At 40.5% G+C, this 22,545-nt stretch overlaps 1 protein-coding gene across 3 annotated transcripts in view; it reads right to left on the reverse strand.

Moving 5' to 3' along the window:
* The window catches only part of ATP8A2 (ATPase phospholipid transporting 8A2), a 547,249-nt gene that overhangs the window by 454,678 nt on the left and 70,026 nt on the right, over positions 1 to 22,545 (reverse strand). For all 3 annotated transcript variants that reach the window (XM_023756696.1, XM_023756695.1, XM_023756697.1), the window contains 9 exons: positions 20,822 to 20,921; positions 20,045 to 20,143; positions 19,051 to 19,096; positions 18,362 to 18,402; positions 13,750 to 13,823; positions 11,308 to 11,377; positions 10,157 to 10,284; positions 8,834 to 8,945; positions 1,719 to 1,884 (listed from right to left, as the gene is read on the reverse strand). In XM_023756696.1, coding sequence (XP_023612464.1) covers positions 1,719 to 1,884; positions 8,834 to 8,945; positions 10,157 to 10,284; positions 11,308 to 11,377; positions 13,750 to 13,823; positions 18,362 to 18,402; positions 19,051 to 19,096; positions 20,045 to 20,143; positions 20,822 to 20,921 — 836 coding nt within the window. The remainder of the gene's footprint in view (positions 1 to 1,718; positions 1,885 to 8,833; positions 8,946 to 10,156; positions 10,285 to 11,307; positions 11,378 to 13,749; positions 13,824 to 18,361; positions 18,403 to 19,050; positions 19,097 to 20,044; positions 20,144 to 20,821; positions 20,922 to 22,545) is intronic.

Here is a 22,545-nt window from a genome sequence, read left to right on the forward strand (position 1 = left end):
GTGTGTGACAGGGTTCGGCGCCCCAACCCCACAGGCCCAGCTCTGTGTGTGACAGGGTAGAGCCGTAACCTCCCCATCGGCCCTGCCCTGAGTGTGACAGTGGCGGCGCCCCAACCCCCTGATCCGCCCTGCTGTGTGTGTGACAGGGGGCGGTGCCCTAACTCCCCTATCGGCCCTACTCTGTGCGTGACAGGGGGCAGTGCCCCAACCCCCTGATTGGCCCTGCTCTGTGCATCACAGGGGGTGGCGCCGAAACCTCCCCATTGACCCTGCCTTGAGTGTGATAGGAGGTGGTGCCCCAACCCCCCAATCAGCCCTACCCTGAGCGTGACTGAGGGTGGCATCGCAACCTCCCAATCTGCCCTGCTCTGTGCATGACAGGGGGCGGCGCCCCAACTCCCCAATCAGCCCTGCTCTGAGCCTGACCAGGGGCTGCACCTAGGGATTGGGCCTGTCCTCTGCCACCCAGGAGCAGGCCTAAGCCAGCAGGTCGTTATCTCCTGAGGGGTCCCAGACTGCGAGAGGGCACAGGCCGGGCTGAGGGACCCCCCCTTACCCCCCGAGTGCACAAATTTTTGTGCACCGGGCCTCTAGTTAAATAATATTAAAACAAACAAAAGAAACCGGCTAACAGATGAAGTTAGTGGCGCTTGCTTGGCCTTGAAGTGCACCAAGTATGAACCTGCAATCGAAGAATTAGCAGACAAACTTCAGCACCAAAAAAGTCACTAATTTCTAGTTTTTGTACCATTTGATTATCATTGTTTTTATTATTATTTTTTCCTAAATGTACATTGTTTTTCTGTTTTTGTTCATTTTATACATATTTTTTGGTTGATTTTTCTTTGTTAAATGGCATTTAAATATATAAAATAAATATCAAAAATATAAATTTTTTTTTACTATGGTTGCAAATATCAAAAAAAAATTATGAATATTTCTATATGTGACATGGCACCAGAGTTAAGTTAGGGTTTTTCAAAATTTTGACACGCCGAGCTCAAAAGGTTCGCCATCACTGCCCTAGAACAACCCTAAGAAAATAACTCAAAAATGTAATTTAAAATAATCACTTGAATATAAGACAGAACTTGGTTGGAGATCCTGGCTAGAGAACCTGGCTAGGCTGCTGATCAATTGACCGCTGTCTCCACGTCATTCATTCTTCGCCGACTCTGTCCACACCTTTGGGAACCCCTGGACCTGCTGGGGTTGGACCCCAACATTTGGCTCCTACTATGTACCTACCCATCACTATCCAGGGCCCTAGAGCACTGGTTCTCAACCTTCCTAATGCTGCGAACCGTTAATACAGTTCCTCATGTTGTGATGACCCCCAACCATAAATTATTTTCGTTGCTACTTCATAACTGTAATTTTGCTACTGTTTGGAATCATAATGTAAATATCTGATATGCAGGATGTATTTTCATTGTTACAAATTGAACATAATTAAAGCATAGCGATTAATCACAAAAACAATATAAAAAAATAATAAAATAAAATAAAATAATCACTTGAATATAAAACAATCCCCAAATGCATCCCTCTTCACTTCATTACATCACTACTAATCTTTCAATTATCCTTGATAGGCTGGCATTATACAGAGTAGCCAAAGGGCAGAGAAAGATGGCATGGCCACCACACATGTGCTTAGAAAGATTTCCCAAAAATGTTTTGTCCTACTTCAACAAGCAATCCATCCCAAGACTTACCCAACTTCTTGATGTACCAGTTTCTTCCACCTTGAGACCCATTCCAGTACAGGGCCCCTGCTGAGCTCACCAAGGCCATGACCAACAGGATGCCAAACAACACCAGAATCTGCACATTGGTCACTTTCTCAACATTCGATCTCTTGAGAGGAGCTTTGGTGGAATTCTGTACAATAGCATTTAAAGTCCGTGAGGATCACAGAACAGACTCGGGGGCAAGGAGTGGGGAGAAAAGGAGGTAAGTTACACAAATTCAACTCATAAAAAGTAAAAGACTATATTTTTGCCAAATAATCAATGAAATTCTTAAAATGTACCATATTCCTGAATCAGCAGCTAGTTTTATTTTTTATTTATTTTTATTTTTTTGCTACTAGGTGGTGTTTGTTTGTTTTGAAAATAAATTGATTTAAATTCTTTATTGTTGAAAGTATTACAATGTCTCCTTTTTCCCCAATGACCTCTCCCCACCCACTCCTGCCCCCCAGCACAGGCCCTCACCCCCCTACTGTCTGTGTCCATTGGTTTTGCTTATATGCATGCATACAAGTCTATTTTAAATAAAGATAACAGAAGACACATTCTATCATTTTCAAGAACACGTTTCAACTCTACTTGTTTCAGTCAAATTTAAAGAAATCAGAATATTGCTAATTCAAGAGAAACTTAAATATTTGATATTGTAAAACTTTGGAAAGAGCCGAAACCGGTTTGGCTCAGTGGATAGAGCGTCGGCCTGCGGACTGAAGGGTCCCGGGTTCGATTCCGGTCAAGGGCATGTACCTGGGTTGCAGGCACATCCCCAGTAGGAGATGTGCAGGAGGCAGCTGGTCGATGTTTCTCTCTCATCGATGTTTCTAACTCTCTATCTCTCTCTCTTCCTCTCTGTAAAAAATCAATAAAATATATTTAAAAAAAAAAACTTTGGAAAGAATTTTCAAAGTAATAACATAGCTCCATAATTAATAGACAAAGATAAAATGTGAAAGTACATATTTAATTGAGAAAAAGACATACAAACACATACACATCAATAACGTAAAATAGAATGTCAACAGGTGTCAAAATAAATGGATGGACAAATAATTCATTTGGAAATTGAACAAGAAACAAGCAGGAAGAGTCAGGAAAGTTCTGGTAGCCAGAAGAAATTTGAATGGAATCCTGAATCATAAACAGGATATAAACAGGAAGATAAAACAAAAGCAGAAAGTCAACCCAACATCTGTAAATGTGCATAGTTGGATTTCTCACTGCTGCTAGAGAAACGAGCCCAGCTAGAACAGAGGCCAGTGTTGGGTAGTGAGTTTAGACATATTCATTAAAGCCAGATTCAAGGACCACTGCACATCAGGTGGAAAATTTGGGACTATACCTCTCAGCAGTGGAAAAGTCAATAGAACTATTTGCACTAGACAGTTATGCACCTAAAGTCATTTTATTAAAAGTTTTCTGAAGGTAAGTGTGGTAGGTAGAATAATGACCCCTACAATGATATCTATATCCTAACTAGAGGCCCAATGCACAACACTGGTGCAAGGGCCTTGGCCCTGGCCCCCGCCCACCATGGCCGCACCGGGGGCCTCTGCCTCTGCCCCCACCCGCTGCAGCTTTGTCCAGAAGGAAGGATGTCCAGAAGGACATCCGGTCTAATTAGCATATTACCCTTTCATTATTATAGATAACTGGACCCTATGAATGTTACCTTATATGATAAAAGGGACTTTGCAGTTGTGATTAAATAAAGGACTGTGACTTGGGGAGATAATTTTAGAATATCCAAGTGGACCCAATTTAATCACACATGTCCTTGATCAGGAAATGTGACTGCAGAAGAATGGTCACAGAGATGCAACATTGTTGGCTTTGAAGCTGAAGTGGGGAAGGAGGTCATGAGACAGGGAATTCAAACAGCCTCTAGAAAGTCAGAAAAGGCAGGGAATATTCCCCTCTAGAGCCTTCCCAGGTGCTCTATCGGAAGGAGTGCTGCCTGCAGACACCTGATATCAGACTTCTAACCTGCAGAACGGTAACATAACAACTTCAGGTTGTTTTAAGCTTAAATGTGTGTAAGCTGTTAGAACAGCAATAGGAAACTAACACAGTAATACAATGGATGGTAATAATCCACTCCTGGAGAGTGGTGAGCAGAGCCTAGATAAAATCAGAAAACCAGAAGTGGACAGGGAGATGGGCACAGGACCTACAATCTGCAGGTCTCCCTCCATGAGTCATGACCCCATCTCTTTAGAGGCAACACTGATTTGCAAAGATCAGGTGGTTTGAAATCTTAAGGCACTAATGGGCCATTAAAATGGTGCCTTGTGCCAAACTGAAGCCAGAACTCTCCACCTGGCTCAATTTATCTGAACATTAACAGAGCTAGGATGAAAAATGTCTCTGAAAAGAAGAATACAAATAAAGTCACAATGTGAAAATAAAATCAAGATGAAAATAGAAGGTAATTCCTCAGTTCCATAGAAAAACTCATACCACAACATCTCTGAAATTACCTGAATTCTATCACCAACCTCAGAAACGCTACTCTTATGGCCATGGTTTTCTGTGGGGGTGGGAAGATGGGGAAGTGTCTTACTGGCCATTTTGAAAAGCTAAGTCCATTAAGGTATCTTAACAGCACAACAGCATTTTCCTTTCTATACTCTTTTCTCCCTTTCACTTTAGTTCTCTAAATTATTTTCCCTTTACACACTTTTTAAAATTCCTCTAAAATATAAATGAAAATCCATTAGTAAAAGCTGACCTAACGCCAGTCAAATACCATCTAAAGGTCAATGGAGGACACATCACCTCTGGCCTCAGGTCAAGAGCCAAGAGACCAGTTGCAAGATTGCCTATCCCCATCTTTTATAACTAAAGATTATCTTTCTTATAATTTCTAATAAACATTCATTAGAGGCACAGGCAGAAAAAATTTACAATAAATGTCATTTTCTATGACTCCATTCATTTATGAATTTTTTTATCTTCTCCAGTGGTTAAATCCTGACCAGTTAACAGGGCTGAGAAAAGTTATCTTTCATGCAACACAAGAGGCTGAAACCTCAGGCTTCAACACATGCACCTTGTAGAAAGCCAAGCTGTGCCTACTCATCCCCATATGCTGACCATGTCGGCTGACAAGGATGAGCTTGTAATGTGAAATTCTGACTAGCATTATAAGGACTGTAAAATTCTTAGAAAGCACTGCTACTTCTGAGTAATGGAGTTCTTAATAGAAACAGGCCAAAGTGTTAGGTTCTGTAAAAGCTTATATCTGACCTGGATTTTACGCATTTCATTTCCTCCTAAGAAAGCGGTCACTAGAGTACTAGTTAGAACATGGACTCGAACCAGACTGCCAAATCCCAGCTCTCTCTCTCACTGGTGTGTAACTTTGGTAACCTACTTGGACACTGTGTGCCTCAGTGGCCTCATCTAAAAAATGGGAATAATAGTATCTTCCTCATAGAGCCATTGTGAGAATGAATGAGTTAATACATGCAGATTCCTAGACAGTACATGGGGCACTGTTTGCTGCAATTACTATAATATCTCTCTTTCCCATTCAATCAACCAACAGAAACAACAGACATGGAAATATTTCTACATGTAACTACACTAAACACGAAACAAGGGAACTATGAAGAATAGAAGGCATTGAGGTGAGAGTTTGAAAAACAAGAACAAAGTAAAAGAGCCCTAAAGCAACCATGTTTCCTCTCTGTGGCCAAGTAGCACAAGTACAGACAAAAATGTTGTTTCCCAAACAGGATGGCTTCCACTATGTCTGTTAATCCCCTGTGAAAGCGCATCATTTTTACTACTCGTTTCAGCCTTATAGGCACAGAGACTGTAGCACAGACACTTCTGGGCCTTTCCATTATCCTGTACTTAAAGAATTAGCATGTAATAAACCTTGCAAAGAGGTTTATCACATCTTGGTGCAAGAAAAAGTGCCCATCACACTCATGGGATGCAGATTTACAAGGTAACAGGACACACCTTGCTCGCAGAAGAGATGATGGGATCATTTTAAGTGTAACTTAATTATCTCATAGAACTTAGCTACAAAGCTCTGTTACCAACATATGATCTAGAAAAACAGTATTACACCCTGAGGAAACAACCAGTGTACCAGGAATCTTGAAGAACAGCTAAATTTGTAGCATGCACAATCTAAAAACTAGACTTGGGGCCCTGCCCAAATTTAAGCTAATCCCTGGATCTCTTTGTCACTACATTAAAAAAAGAAGTGGTCTGTGATTAGTGGAGTTTCAAAAGAGTTAGACAATGGAAGCTGGCACTGGACTGGGGAAATTAGAAAATACTAGTTAGGTAGCAGGGCACTATTTATAAAGATAGTCTTCATATACAGGCTGCTCAGAACCACCAAACTTAAAACTGTCTAACATGCCCTTGGGAGTGGGTGATGATCCAGCAGGAAGGATAGATCAGACACAGGTCAGATATACTGAATAATCTTAATCCAAGAGCTGCCTCTCAGCATTCACCAACTATTCACTTTTTAGCTGAATAGTTTTAGATCCCCCACTCCCACATACACTCACTCTGTAATCTTTCCACCACACCACCTAGAGTCCTACCATTCCAGGTCCAACACATCTCTATGTCCTTGCCCTCCTTCAGAAGCTGTTCTCCTGCCCCTTGCCTACCCCAGCAGGACAGGCCTTCCCTGAAGGCCCCTCAAGCAGACTCGCATCCCTCAGATTCTGGGTAATATTACGGAATGTATATGTGGGACTCAGCAGTACTTCAGATATTTCATTTTTCTAATGCCATGTGAAAAACCCACTTGTAAAATTCATGCCATTTGGCGACACTGCCTTCAGCCTCTTCCCTCAGCAAGTCCTCCGACCAACTGGCTTATGGCATCCATCTCTACCCCAGCCTTGCCATGATCCAATCTTTAAAGTCACAGCATCGACTCATCAAATGCCATAGTCTCTCAGTCCTTTACTCCTCAACATCAAATGGCCTCCAACAGCTCTACCTTTAGCTTTCTACTCCCATGAATCACTCCCAGGTCTCCTCACTCTATAAACCTTCCACCCTAGCAACTTGAAGACAAGTACCCTACACACTGATCAAATGTCACTCAGAAACCCCAACAATCTTCTTCAACTTCACCCTCTAATCCTCCCCATCTATTGGGGTCTACCACTTCATCTGTTCTATCAATGGTTAACTCTCTCCTACATCATTTAACCTCAAAGAGTAGACCAACACAATAGCCTCCCTTCTCCAACTTTATTTCTAAAATGTGCTCCTTAGTATCATTCTTAGTAGCTAGCCAACTGACGTGCCTAAACCTGGGTTGGCTGACTCTTCGATATGCACCCATAGTGCTTTGCAATGACACATATACAACAATGACCTCTCTACTTCATAATTCCCTGTTACTCCTCAGTGCCCATGGCTCCAGAGAATAAGGCTGGGCCTTTCAGTATTGTATCCATACAGCTTGGCACAAGACATGGTGCACAGTGGTCACTGAACATTTTTTAGTTAAGAAACACAGTCAAGTACTTGCTTTAGAAGTTATATAAAAGGCCAGATAAGCTAAAAAGCTAATTCTCATTAATAGTGACCATTAGTAAAATAAGATGCCAAAAAAAAAAATAAGATGCCAAGTGATATCAAAGAAATATAAGAAATTACACATAGGGACACTGATTTATGCAGAATTTCAAGCTAGTCTAGCAAAATATGTCATAACCAGAGGCCCAGTGCATGAAATTCGTGCACTTATGGAGGGATCCCTCAGCCCAGCCTGCACCTCTCGCAGTCCCAGAGCCCTTAGGGAATGTCCAACTGACAGCTTAGGCCCGCTCTTCCCAGGGAGCGGGCCTAAGCCAGCAGTCAGACATCCTTAGCGCTGCCGCAGAGGTGGGAGAGGCTCCCGCCCTGCGCTCGCCAGCCATGAGCCTGGCTTCTGTCTGAGTGGCTCTCCCCCTGTGGGACCGCACTGACCACCAGGGGGCACATCCTGCGTTGAGTGGGATCGGGCTGAAACTGACTCTCCGACATCCCCCAAGGGGTCCTGGATTTCGAGAGGGTGCAGGCCAGGCCGAGGGACCCCACTGGTGCATGATCGGGGCCAGGGAGGGACACAGGAGGTTGGCCAGCCGGGGAGGGACCGCAGAAGGGCTCCAGGGCATGTCTGGCCTGTCTCACTCAGTCCCAATTGGCTGGACCCCAGCAGCAATCTAACCTACTGGTTGGAGCATCTGCCCCGTGGTGGTCAGTGCATGTCATATCAAGCAGTTGAGCGGCCTTAGCATATCATTAGCATATTACGCTTTGATTGGTTGAACGGATGACCGGACACTTAGAATATTAGGCTTTTATTATATAGGATGTAAATGTGATCTGCAAATTCGCAACTAATTTAAAAATATTAACAGGGAGCTGAAACCAGTTTGGCTCAGTGGATAGAGCGTCGGCCTGTGGACTGAAAGGTCCCAGGTTCGATTCCAGTCAAGGGCATGTACCTGGGTTGCAGGCACATCCCCAGTGGGAGATGTGCAGGAGGCAGCGATCGATGTTTCTCTCTCATCGATGTTTCTGGTTCTCTATCTCTCTCCCTTCCTCTCTGTAAAAAATCAATAAAATATTTTTAAAAAAAATATTAACAGGGAGAAAGAGCAATACCATTTTCATTAATTTTTTTGCTATATGAAGAATAAACATTAGTTCAAAAATAACTGATTTTAAATTAACTAGAATTGAATTAAATAAGACAATTTACTATACAATCCTAATTAATGGGGGTGAGGCGCAGAAGTAGTGAGAGAAATAAGGAAAGAACAAGTCCCCTCTTAGGTCCAGAACTGATTGTCCCCCTAAATCCAGAAAACAAAACCACTGATATTTCAAGCAGGGGGTAACAAATATATGATATAATAACAGAAATCTATGAGAAACTACCTAAAGAACTAAAATAAAGGCACTTCCTTACAAAATTTAAGCTCACAAAATCGAGCTTCCTAAATACAACATCTGCATTTCTATTCTTTATTCCATAAAAACAGCAATTTTTTTTAAAAAAAAGACTAAAGTAAGCATTGTTTTTCAGTATAGAAATGTTTTACCTGCATGAGTTTGGTGTCGTGTCCAGTGTAAACAACTATGCCAAAGACCCACTGAGTGTTTCGAAGCTGTGTACCTCTTAATAAGATCTGGTCAGGCCCAAGGGAAACAGGACTAAAAATAGGAAACAATATTTGTATTCAATGGTAGTCTGACAAATGAGCATGAGCTTTTCCCCTTAAACATAAACCCACAACAAATCAAATGTTTCCTTTACTCAAATTTGAACTATTTCACTGAGACAATAAAGGTTACCCTTGGCTTAATCTATAAAAAAAGGGGGGGCGGGGAGAAGAAGACCCACAAGAAAGGTTTCTCTTATCCATTCATCACTACAAAAATATTTTTTGTTTTTTCCTATAAAATGTTAGAGGGAATTGTATTTCTTATAACCCTGTTATGAAACTCAACACCAAAAAAAGAAAAAGAAAAAGAAATTGCTAAAATAACCAGAAATTTATTTTATAGTCTATTATAGAGGAGAAAAAAATGCTATAATATCAAATCTGTCAAGAACGACTTAATGATTAGATAAAAGGCTGAGCAGTAATTTAGAAATTCAAAATGGGAGCTTATGCAACGGCTCTGCACACTAAATGAAAACCAAGAAAGTAGGCACATGTGGTTGTTATGGTTATTCTGGGTTGATTACCATGATCAGGTTCTTCTCTATGGGTCTCTTCAAAATGTATAGGTGGGAAGCATTGATAAAAAGCATGCAGATTAAAGATGGGCAGAAGGCAAAAACTACTCCCCAACATAATGACAAAAATGATTCTCCACCAAGAAAACAATGCCAAGAGAACAAAGACAACAGAATATAGACAGCAGTGAATATTTTAAAAGAAGACTAATTGTTGTTCCTTTCATTTAACCTACTTTAAAGAATGCTAGCAAAAAGAAAATAAAAAAAACCAGGTTCTCTAATAAATATCAGATTTCAGACACCTCCCTTCTGCTTTTCTGGATAATTTTATGCAGCCAAAACCATCTCTCCTCCCTGGCAGGTAGTACACACAGAAAGAACAGGATGGTGCCCTGAACATCATTTCAGACCCTCTGGCTGTTTTTTCTTAACAAAAATCAGTTCTTTCCTTAAATTTAGGCAATGGTTTAAATCGATTAAAACAGTGTTTCAAAAGAAGGTGAGTCTCACATATCTAAGCTAGACATGAAGAAATCTCACTGTTTTTGAGATATTATGAAGCCAGAAAACAAACTAATATTTTCCAAAGCTTCAGCAGTTCTTAGTCCCATAATAAATAAATAAATAAATACATAAATAAATAAATAAAAATAAACACCAAGAAAAGGGAAAGTGATACCTTTTTCCATCTAAATTCAAGTTTCCCGTGAAGTCATAGAGATGCCGGTTGGGCCCTTCACATTCTACAGTTCCAGATAACTTCATCAATATTTCCCTTGTTTGCATATCAGCAGTGCAATTCAAACCCTAAAATGTTCAATCAAAAGAGGAAATTGATTACAGTCTTCCAGATTTAGGGGTAGCATTCCACATCCCACTGTTAATCTAAAGAAATTGATGAATATTACAAAATGTATTTTTTTAAAAAAAGAAATCAAGCTATCAGCCCATGAGATCAGTGTTACAGGTAGCTTTTTTTTTCTTTTTCTTTTTTTTTTTTTTTTACAGATAGCAGCCTAATGCAAAAGTTACAAAAGAATCAATGAAGCACAAAGTTAAGATTCCACCACTGTGCTAGAAACATCCATGTTTGGCAGCAATTCATATGCTCGAACAACTTCCAGAAAAGCATATTTATTAGCTGTACTCTAATACCGGTCATAAACAGAGAATAAAGCACCCCTTTAATACAGTATGATACTAGACCCAGTAACTCATCCTTAAACAGGAAAAAAAGTCTAAATCAAATATTCAAGGTAGAAAAGAAAGATATGCGGACAGAATTATCAAATTCAACTTTATGCAGCATAAAATTTAAGTGTCAAATGTTTCAAATGCTTATTATGTTAGAAACTATTCTTCATTCTAGAATTTTAAAATACAGTAAGAATATACTTATTTAAAGGATGAAATTTTGTATCTAATAACTCACTCTTTGTAATTAGAACCTCAATTAAAACAATGGAAAGGAAGGTACCATTGTTTGTCTAACTTCATCTCTCTCATCCACCATGCAGCTCAACCCAGCAGAGGCTCTCTCTTCCCACAGACACTATCAGGCAGAGAGTGCAGTGAGATCTAAGTTAACACATGATACCCTTCCTGACCCAAACTTGGGTGAAGCCCACTTTTTTAGCTCTGCCATCACTTGTAAGGAGTTCCCTTTATATTAAAAGGCATCTTCTCCCCATAGTTTCCATTAGGGTTAAGGCATAACCTTTTGTGGTAGAACACATTTTTCCTCTAGAAAATGCACTGACTGGTGCCTGTGTGGATCAGATTTGCTCTATGGGCCTCCATAACAACACCCGCCATGAAAGGTAACTTTACCTGACGTATTTTAAGGTTCGTCTCCCCATCGAGATTCGCTGTTTCAACATAACACATTGCCTGAGGTTCACTAAGAAAAGAGAGAAAAGAAGCCAAAGTTTATTAAGGTCCCCTCCACAAAGCCACAGCTCAAAAAGAGTCTATTGTGGAAACTATGTCTGCTGACCAGCCCTTCAAAATAGTGTTATAAATGACCCTTGAACAATCCTAGGAGTTAGGGCACCAACACCTACTCTTCTGCACAGTAAAAAATGCAAGCTTAACTTTTGAGTCCCCCAAATTTTAACTACTCCCAGTTGTTCCCTGGTATCTGCAGACAATTGGTTTCAGGTCCCCCCTTACCAAAACCATGGATGTTCAAGTCCCCTATATAAAATGGCCATAGCCGAAACCGGTTTGGCTCAGTGGATAGAGCGTCGGACTGCGGACTGAAAGGTCCCAGGTTCGATTCCGGTCAAGGGCATGTACCTGGGTTGCGGGCACATCCCCAGTAGGAGATGTGCAGGAGGCGGCTGATCGATGTTTCTCTCTCATCGATGTTTCTAACTCTCTATCTCTCTCCCTTCCTCTCTGTAAAAAAATCAATAAAATATATTTTAAAAAAAAGAAATAAAATGGCCATAGATCACTGCATACAGTTGACTCTGTGCATCCTCAGACTCCCAACCCCGGATGGGAAACAAAACAGGTATCTAATGAAAAAAATGTCAGTAAGTGAGTGGGCCCACACACTTCAAACCTGTGTTGTTCAAGGGTCACCTGCATAAACAACCACTTTAGTAGTAGTAATTGAGTAGAAAGACAAACACTTATCTTTGGAGCTCAACACCAATACAAGTGATCTGCCCTTATGGGCCCCACAAAAGCTGCTTGACCTCAAGTAACAGAAATAGCTGAGGGTAAATGAGAAGGGGAGGGGCAGGTTAGAGCAAACATGATGTTCCATGACCCTTGCAGTCTGAGACCTGGTCTGCTACTCCTGACCAAAAGTGCCCCCCGCCCGACACAGCCAGTACAAACCCATCTTTTAAAGAAAATCATAGCCCAAAGGGTTCACGAACCCAGGCACAGGCTTGGCAAGCCTTTACTGCCCTGCACCTTCTACTCTGCCCACAGGTAACTTTTTAACCAAAGCACCTAATTTGAAGGACAGAAAACTCAAAGAATAAAATTAAGCAGAGCAGCTACCACTTCCAACCTTCGGGTTTAGGTGGCATAGTTAGTAGCTAAGAGAATGGACTCTGCCACCCACCAGCTAAGTTAAAATCTCTTGGCACTACCTTTATTGGCTACATGGTTCTAACCAGTTGTTCAATTTCTCTGCTTTTTCTGTGTAAAGTAAGGATATCAAGGGTTGCTGGGAAGATTAAATGGAACAATGTGCTCAGCAGGCTGCTTGGCACACAGTACAGACCCAAACACTAACGACCACCTGAAAACACGACGTCGGCTCAGAGAAACAATCACCAACCGGGCTTCCTGAGGCCACAACCAAACGCTGACCCCGAGCTATCAAGTGATCCACATTTTATGGAGAGTTTCTCTGTAACCAATCAGTAGGATCAAACATGAATGCTGCCCATGTACACGGTGCTTTAACCCTCTATGGCAGAGGGTCTAGTTTTAAAACCTTTTATCTCAACCAGAAAATTCATGTTAAAACTTAAAATGTCATGTGTGATCAAATCCAATAAAAGAAACACTGTCTACAACCAAAGAAAATGCAAACTGTGTGAGCATCTATGATTTCCAACAGGAATATAGGAACTTTCAGTTTTCACATCATATCCTTTAATCTTGATTTCAAGAGTAAAAGTCTATACTTATTCAAATTTTGGCATTCCTTCTTTGATATATAATTGTGTGTGTCAAGCCAAAGAAAAGTCAAAGACTGTGTTGCTCACTATTTACACCACTTAGTTATAACTTTCTAGTACAGAACTGCCTAGACAACATGGCAATGATACTTGGGCAGAAAGGGAACAAAATGTGGACAAATGAGGAGGAAGCACCACCTGCAGGTCATGTCTACGCTGAGAAAATGCCTGCAGTTCTCTGAATAGCTAGTAAAGGGAGGCATTGGGTTCTGAATGAGAGGTTGTGGGCTGGACCCATCAGAAGAGGGGATGTGAAGTCTCAGACAGGCTGCCACCTGGAGGTTACTGGAAGGATCACTCCACTGTCTTGAATGTCTTCCAACAATGAGGAATATAGCGCAGAATAGCCATGAGAGTAAAATGAATTGATAAATAGGAGAAAGAAAATTTAGGATTAAGGCAGGAAAGAGTGAATGACAGGCAATGGAAGAATAGGCCAGAAAGAGAAGGTTGGTGACTCAGAGTGGAAGGGAAAGGGTGGCTGGAGATGTCAGCAGGTACCATTTTATATTTTATTGTTCTTGACATTTATTTCAAAAAATGTGCTCACTATAGCACACCTGACCTGGAGGATAGCAGGATCATGTCTGCTGGAAGATACTGCCCATTGACGATCTTCACAATGTCTCCCACTGTCACCTAGAAAACCAGGGACGAGGACAGAGAAGCATGAAAGAAAAGAAAGCACAAATGGTGATAAGGTGGTTAAATATTTGAAGAAAAAATTACTGTATAACTATGCCATGAAGTTTAAGATGAAGAAGCCCAAATTATTTTTCTTAAGAACAATAAGAAAATCTTTCAATACAGACAAATGATACTATTGCCTCTTTGTGATGATGCTGAATGAAAAGAAAAGAAAAGAAAAGAAAGAGACGGGGGACAAAGATGAGTCAGAACTATCAAGGTCTCATTTTCTTACAATTATTCATCCACTTATAAATTCCACAGCTGGATGCAGTCGGGGAGACTGGTTAAGTGCACAGCCCTGAATTCAAATCCCCCGCCTGTTAGTACTCCTTACCAGCTATGTGTAACCTTGAACTAGTCCTGTAAAGTTTGTGTGCTTTAGTTTTCTCAGCTATGTAATCAACAGCACTTATTTCATGGGGTTATGGTAAGGATCAATTGAGTTAACACGTGTAAATTTCTCCATTTTAAAATGGAAAAACTAAGGCTCAAAGTGAAATAATTTGATCAAGGTCAGATAACCAAGATCCAAAACTAAGTAATCTGGCCAGTGGTATGATTAAAAGACAATACTAAACTCACTCCTGAACAGTCCATCTAAAAGTTCCCCTGGAAACATGCCACATAAAACAGAGAAGATGTGTATAGCTCAAGAAATTGCCAGAAAAATCACCATGGCCAAAGTCAGAGGCCACCTTGGGAAACAGACTCCACTGGACAGAAGACCCCAAGCCACAGAAACAGGCCCCAGTCTGTAGAAAATGAGCACCATAGCCAAGCACCTATAAATCCTTTAAATCACATCATATACGCAGCTGGCTGGATAGAATGTAGGCTCTCGAGTCAGGCAGGCCTAGGTCCCAACCCCAGCTCACAGATACACTGGCGCTGGGATCTTGACAAGCTCTTCACCTCTCTGAACTCCCATGTCCTCACTTACAAATTAGGGAAAACCACCACTGGCTCTGCAGGGTTGATGCAGTGTTTAAGGAAGTTAATGGGAGCACCTGGCACGGAGTAGGCACATGTTCAGTGCTAGTCTCCACCAGCATGGATGTGAGTGAGTGGCTCTGAGTGTCAACGTGAAGGATAGCAGAATTCTCTGATGGCACAAGAAGAAAGGCCATTCCTAGTATACTAGAAATTCACAACTCAAAATGGGCACTATGTTTTCTGTTTCTTATTCTAACCCATGTTACTATTCTCATAGAAATCATGAATTTCACAAAACACAATACTTGTGAAAAACTACTGAATCTTGCAAGCTGGGAGAATGGCCCTAGCAGGGGCCTACATTTAATTTCCAATACTACAAAGGAGGGTTTACTGAAAGGTGTCCTATGAGTGCTGTGAACTGCTTATCACAGTGTGCGGGGAAATCTAAGGAAACAGGCTCAAGGGTGGTAGAACTCAAATTCCAGAGCCACTGTAAATTTGAAGTTAGTACCCACTTTTAAGGCAAAAGTAAGTAAAGTATCTTCCACAATAAAGAAAAGTCAAAGAATAAATGCTACAGATCTCTTTTAACAGCATCAATACAAAAGCAAGAAATACCTATGAAAATTGAAAATGTTTTTAAGTGTAAAAATATTTTATGTGAACAGTTTAATTACATAGAAAAAATCAGAAGAAGCAATTAGTTTTAAAAACTAGAAAGAAAAATTAGTCATGTTTTCAAAAAAGGCTGTGGATTTTTTTTAATTCAAAGTGGGAGGACAAGGAAAATTATGGCTTTCTCCGATCGTTATTACTGAAATAGACACAATTATCTCTCAGTAGCAAAGTACTAAGAAGTTGCACACACATTAGATACTACTTACTTGGAACTTTGTTTGAAATGCTTTTCTATTTGGTGTGCTTATGCCTGATTATCCCGTCAGGGTATTAAACTACCTAAATCAAGAAGTCTTAAGGTGAAAAGAGACACACACACACACACACACACACACACACACACACACACACACACACCAGGTCCCTGCATTCACTCTAGCCTCAGGGGATTTCTCAACTTGAAAAATAAGCCTAAAAGTCTTCTCAAAATCAACCGAAGTTGTCAAGATCCACCCCAGAGCTACCTCTCAGCATTTACCAATGATTCAGCTACAGCCTGGGGATCGCTGACTTGAGCTCTGGCAGTTCCAATCAGTGGGTATTGCTTTGGGAAGCTTAAAGTGAGCCAGTTCCATTGTGCCTGCACATCTGGCACCTGTAACCACTGCCCTCTCGTCACCTGTCCTCTCATCCTATTCTGAGCAGTTCCGCAGATGTGCCTGGGTTTCCCAGTGCCCTATGACTTAAACTGGTTACCTCCTGCTCATCCTTCAAGAGGGCACGTGAGCATCTCTTAGGGAAAGCTGTTCCTGACCCTCCCAGGTGTCCCCAGCGCACCTGCAGCGTGCCCTACACAGAGCTCAGCACCAGCACTGCACGCTGTTCAGCTGCCTCTCACTTCCACCACACCAGTGGTTCCGCAGTGTGCTCCCCAGACCAGCAGCATCAGCCTCACCTAGAAACTTGTTAAAAATGCAGATTCTAGCCCGGCTGGCATGGCTCAGTGGTTGAACATTGACCTATGAACCAGGATGTCACGGTTTGATTCCTGGTCAGGGCACATGCCCAGGTTGCGGGCTCAATCCGCAGTGCAAGAGGCAGCCAATAAATGATTCTCTCATCATTGATGTTTCTCTCTCTCTCCCTCTCCCTTCCTCTCTGAAATCAATAAAAATATATATTTACAAAATAAAAATTCTAGGGGCACTACTTGGAACTCCTAAGTCAGAATTTTTGAGACTGGGGCCCAGCACTCTGTGTTATACTGCCCTTTAGGTGATTGGGGTGCCTGCTGAAGTCTGGCAACCACTAGAGAAAACTCCAGTGCAGGGCCAAGCTTTATGATACTCATGTGCATCCCCAAGGCCTATCAGTCTCAGGTACATGCTGAGAACTCGATTTAAATAAACAAACAAAATGCATTTTTAATTGAAATAAAATAGCCAGTGGTAAATCATATAACAAGTATTTGGCTTCAGTTTATTTTTCCTCCAAACGCATGTGAGAAACAGTCATGAGCTTTCGGCGTTTGCACGGCCATCAACTCCTGGGCCCACAATTCAGAGATCATTACTCCATTTTCTGCAGTTTCAAATAGTGTCAACATCCCAAATCGTTCTCCACTCCAGCCAGTGTTAGTGCCTCTTTGGGGAGGGGCTGGCAATAGGTGCCTTAGAGAAACAGGCCAGTCCTAAGTGCTGTGGGAACCTTGCGTTCTATAGCACTGGTAGCATTTCCACCCTCTGTGACATCAAGAGTTTCCAACCACTTGACCAAGAGCCACCACACTTCCAAATGAGAGTGGTGTCAATTAATACTTGCAGCACAGGACCTTGCACTGCTACCAAGGTTAAGGTGTATCACCAAACACTATATAGGGGCTCCTATAACAAATTAAAAACAAAACAAAACTAAAATGAAGGCTGCAGTTACCATACAGGCGATTAAAAGATCATAGAGGCATTTTAAAACATTGCTTATTAAACGTTTAGCAAGAGAAACTATTGTAAGTTACCCTTCTAAAAAGTAATCTTTTGAAATCTTTTAATCAGCTTCAACTCCTGTAGTAGTGAGAGTCCTCCCCCAAAACGTCTGTGACTTTTGAGAAGGCCCAGCTGAAACAGAGACTCACCTAAAAAGCTAATTTTATCAGATACAAGAAACCCAGAGGGCACAGCATATTTCTTCTAAATTTTCTATTCATCAGTATAAGCAACCAAACACACACACACACACACACACACACACACACACACTCACAATCCCCAAACCCTGCAGACCTCATACCTCCAGGGACACAGCAGCAAGCCCTTCTGACCTCTGTAACATTAAGAGCAGCAACTACTGGCTGAAATGGGATGGTTTCCAACCTCTATCCCACCTCTAATTGAATCTCAAAACTCAAAAAAAATATTTAAAACATTGAATTGAGGTTAGGAGAACAGAAGATTGTTTCTAGAACTGGATCTAGGAGCCAGAAAATGTTTTGAGATTTCAGAAATATCCACAGCTCTGAACTGATGCAGTGAGCATTTGGTGAGTCCTAAGTAAATCTCATGGGGAAACGCCATATCTTAAAACTGACATTAAGTAGAGATGACCTATGTCTTAGAATAAACTTTATACTGTAATCAATATTAGCAATTAGCCGAAACCGGTTTGGCTCAGTGGATAGAGCGTCGGCCTGCGGACTGAAAGGTCCCGGGTTCGATTCCGGTCAAGGGCATGTACCTGGGTTGCGGGCACATCCCCAGTAGGAGGTGTGCAGGAGGCAGCTGATCGATGTTTCTCTCTCATCGATGTTTCTAACTCTCTATCTCTCTCCCTTCCTCTCTGTAAAAAATCAATAAAATATATTTTTAAAAAAATATTAGCAATTAATTACAAGTCTCCAAACCAATACTTTTTGGCATATCTTTAAAAGCAGTTTTTACCTCTTTCCACATAATGGTATGCCACATACCATTTCTTAACACTGAAAAAGAAAAAAACAAACAAGTGTATAAGTTAATATTGATCATAAAAATTTTTCCAAAATCCAAAAGGCCCCTTTTAAAATTTCACTTATTAATCCCAACATACCATCTCCTTAGACATATAAGTATAATACCAACACTCCCCCAATCTATGTATCTATGTACCATATATAATACATTCATGCATACACATAAATATAGATGTATGTAAGTTAAATCTATTCATATTTAGCCCAGAAGAAGAAAAAAAATCACCCTGCTGTAATAAGACTTACCAAAAACAAAACAAAACAATAACAGAGCTAATGTCCTACAAGTCAATACAATAAAAAGTAGACAGAGAGAGGCATGGAGCAATTAAAACCAAGGACATGAATGCTTAGATGTTTTTTTCTATAAAATATACCTAGCTCCTGAAAATTACAACCTTTTCTAAAATTCTAAAAATACACAAGTCCTATTCAAATATTAATTAACAGGGCTCACATTTTATTGCACTTGTTTATCATTTTGCTATTTCTTTAAAGTATTTATAGATAATTTCCCCCAATTTATCTCAATACCACTAACTACTTATCTCAAATTCCTTAAATCTAGGCCTTTTCTCAGGTTTCCCAGTGGAAAAAGTGATCGGCCTGGTATCTTACCTATGGTTTTCTTTTTGTTAACTGCATTGTCTGCCTTATGTCGCTTCTGTTACAGAAAGAAAAAAGAAAAAAGTTCTTAGATTCAAAAGTTCCAAATGGATAACTGAAACAGCAAACAATAAGGGTCAAGGGGAGTGGAGGGGAAGGAAATCAACTACCTACAAAACTAATGCTCTACTGTTCAGTTCAATGGTTGGCGACCAGCCCCGCTCGCTGAATTAGTAGATATGTTGTCATGCACTCTGGTTTAAATTACCATATTTAGATTCTAATGATGAACAAGCACCTTGAAGTATGAAACTTCTCACTCCTCCTTTGTTTGACATCAGACTGAAGAAATTATTCAGTATTATAAACACAACATTACTTGAAGCCATTTTATTGATTAAAAAACTTCTGGGGCAAAGTAGCTTTGCTTTGATTTGGATTACATTTGATCATTTACTTATTCCCAGAAAAAAAAATGTGCATACAATGTGTGTTAGAAATTGCAAGTATGTGTGGTGAAAGGTTGGGGAGGGGGAGTAGGGGAAGGGAAGAAAAAGAGCATGGAGTTAGAAAAGAGGATGACAGAATACCAATATGGCTGTAGCCGATGAACTTGGAGATGCACTGAGATTAGTATGAGGAGGGAGAACATTCTTGCAAAATCACCTCAGGCACAGCCAGCACAGTGCTGCTATTCTAGATTGCAATAAATTTGCCAACAACTTAGCAAACTCTACAGGAAGATGTAGGAACATCAGTGATAAAAACCAAAGGGGGTCCAGTGAACTAATATTAGAAAACATAGTTTGAACTACTTCTATGTCATTGTACAGACATTAAGGACACTGTATGTACATGTTTCCTCTCAAAAAAATATGCTACCATGACCTTGAGAGGCTAATTAAGCTATAGACCAATGTCCTGTCTTAAACAGAAAACCCAAAGCAACAAGTGAGTTATGTTATAGTCAATGCAAGGTTTTTATTATCTGAAAACAAAAACTTACAAAGTCTTCTACAATCTCTTTGATGCCTGCAATTGTTAAAATAATTATCAATGGCACCAGGGTGGTATATCTTCCTGTTGGAGATACATCTGGGATTTGCTGCAAGACAAGAGACCAAAAGAGAGAAGTTGACAAATTAAAATCCTCTACGAAAAAAAAAAAACATGACACTCACCACTCACTCTTCTGTGGTTCTTTTCCATTTCTGCTACACCACAATAATTACCTTATTTTAAAAACTAGCTTAGTGTGTTACATATTTTTTTATATTTATTTTTATTGATTTCTTACAGAGAGGAAGAGAGAGGGATAGAGAGTTAGAAACATCGACGAGAGAGAAACATTGATCAGCTGCTTCCTGCACACCTCCTAGTGGGGATGTGTCCGCAACCAAGGTACATGCCTTGACCTGAATCGAACCTGGGACCCTTCAGTCCGCAGGCCGAGGCTCTATCCACTGAGCCAAACCGGTTAGGGCCATATTTTTAAAATTTTATCCAACATTGCTAGGTGTAGAATAGAAGAATAGTTAAAATTAAGACCCTCAGGCCATTTCTCAATGTCCATTTTAGTAATTGCAATGTAAGGCATACTTAAAGAAGTCCGCCTTTCAGCAAGATCATGTTAGTTCATGCAAACAATAACTGGACAAAGAAAGCAAATTACATTGAAGTATTATGATACTTTTTTAGGTAAGTGACTTTTCAGCAAAATCTCATTTTGGTTATGAACCTCATCAAGGTTATGAATTTTAAATAGATTTTAAAGAAACATTACCTGTAATAAGGCAATGAAGAGGAAGAAGGCATTAGCAGCTCTTCTAATCTGCTCATATAAGAATCGAGGTAGAAATGTCAACACGCTGTACTTGGCCGTACTATAAATACAAAGAAAAATACTACTATCAATTGTAAATATAAATTCTAAAAGACAAGAAAACACAGTTTCGAAATTTTTACAAAGGATTTTAAAAACAAAATATTTCAAAATTCAGGACAAGTAAATTCTTTGCTGGCCCTTGTGTACGCAGCTCCTTTTTTAAAAGGACATACCTGTTAAGAAAAAATTCCAATGTGATCTTTGTCTTCAAATTTTAACATATGTGTTCATTTCATTTTCGCACAGTGTACGCCGGGAAATTTACCCACCCTCTAGCAGCCATGTGCTACAAACACAGTAAGCATATAAAGAATGTTTCCAGGACCACCGAACAGAAAGAGGTCCATGTTCCAAGCACAGTAAGATATGAACACTGAAATAAAGAGTGAGGTGGAAGCACCAGTCGGGCAACTCACCCAAGCCTAGCAGAATTATTACTCCAGGATGTGTGATGCTCTAAAATTCTTATTACAAAGCCACTGGTTCAATGTAGAAAGTCGACTCTATAAAACATGCCCTAGGGAACCGGCATGTAAACAACAGCTCAGTGTCCCTCTGAGTGCCCACCACAGATGTTTGCCCAACCACACCTGGACAAACTCCCTTCCTTCCATATACCCTTTATTGGGCCACCTTTGCTCATACTTTGCTTCCACCTGGGACATCCTCTCCATAACTAAACTATACTTCCCATCTTACCACCCGCAACCTCATCCAACCTTTTATCTTCCATTAAGATTGGTTAAATCCACACAGACTCTCCTTCTTCCAAGCCCACAGTATGTTATTTACACTATTATATAGTTTCTGCTTTGCTTTGTTTTATATTTATTTATCTATCCCCAGAATAGATTCTGAGAATAGCAAAAAATGTTTACTTCACCTTTGAATGTTCCTAGCACAGAGCACATAGCAGATAATTAATAAATAGTGAAATAATCCAAAGGCAGGAACTGGGACCCTGAAGGGGAAAAATGAACCTCCCCTCCTTTGGCTGCTAAAAGGCGTATCCATAAAAGTACCTGTTCAACTCCTAGCTCACCTTCTGAAGGCACACCTCTGAACCAACTCCTAATTGAAATGCATTCTAGCAAGGTTACCTAGCAGGTTTCAAATACACAACCAATGAGAAGCATCAAAATAGAAGTGCTCAGGAGACAGCACACCAGAGGCCCTTGTACTGCTGCAAGACCTTACAGTGACCAATCCTGGGATCACAAAACAAAGAAACCAAAGCTGACAACTCAAAAAATACAGCAGCCTGAGCTCACTTGATGGAGCAGGAAAGTGTGCCATGTACCATTTATTGCCACTGCCTCCGAGAAGACCATCCGCATGGTACAATGGCCTGGTGTTTCCAAATACACAATGATTAGCGTCGTCCTTACATACAGACTTATTTTTAGCCTTCTTCTGCTTAAGGTATTAAGTATATGTGACGAGTTATATGAAAACCACTTATAAAACAGTTCAAACTTAAAGAACATGATACTTGAAGGAATATCACTGAATTAGCTAGAAAATTTGCTTACACAGAGTCCCTACTCTTCTAAGTAGCCCTATGGGATAATAAGATATCATGGTAGAATTCTGCCAGACAGAATAAACTGGCTGGCATTAAG

Source organism: Myotis lucifugus, unplaced genomic scaffold (genome assembly GCF_000147115.1).
Source record: "Myotis lucifugus unplaced genomic scaffold, Myoluc2.0 scaffold_98, whole genome shotgun sequence".
NCBI lineage: Eukaryota > Metazoa > Chordata > Mammalia > Chiroptera > Vespertilionidae > Myotis > Myotis lucifugus.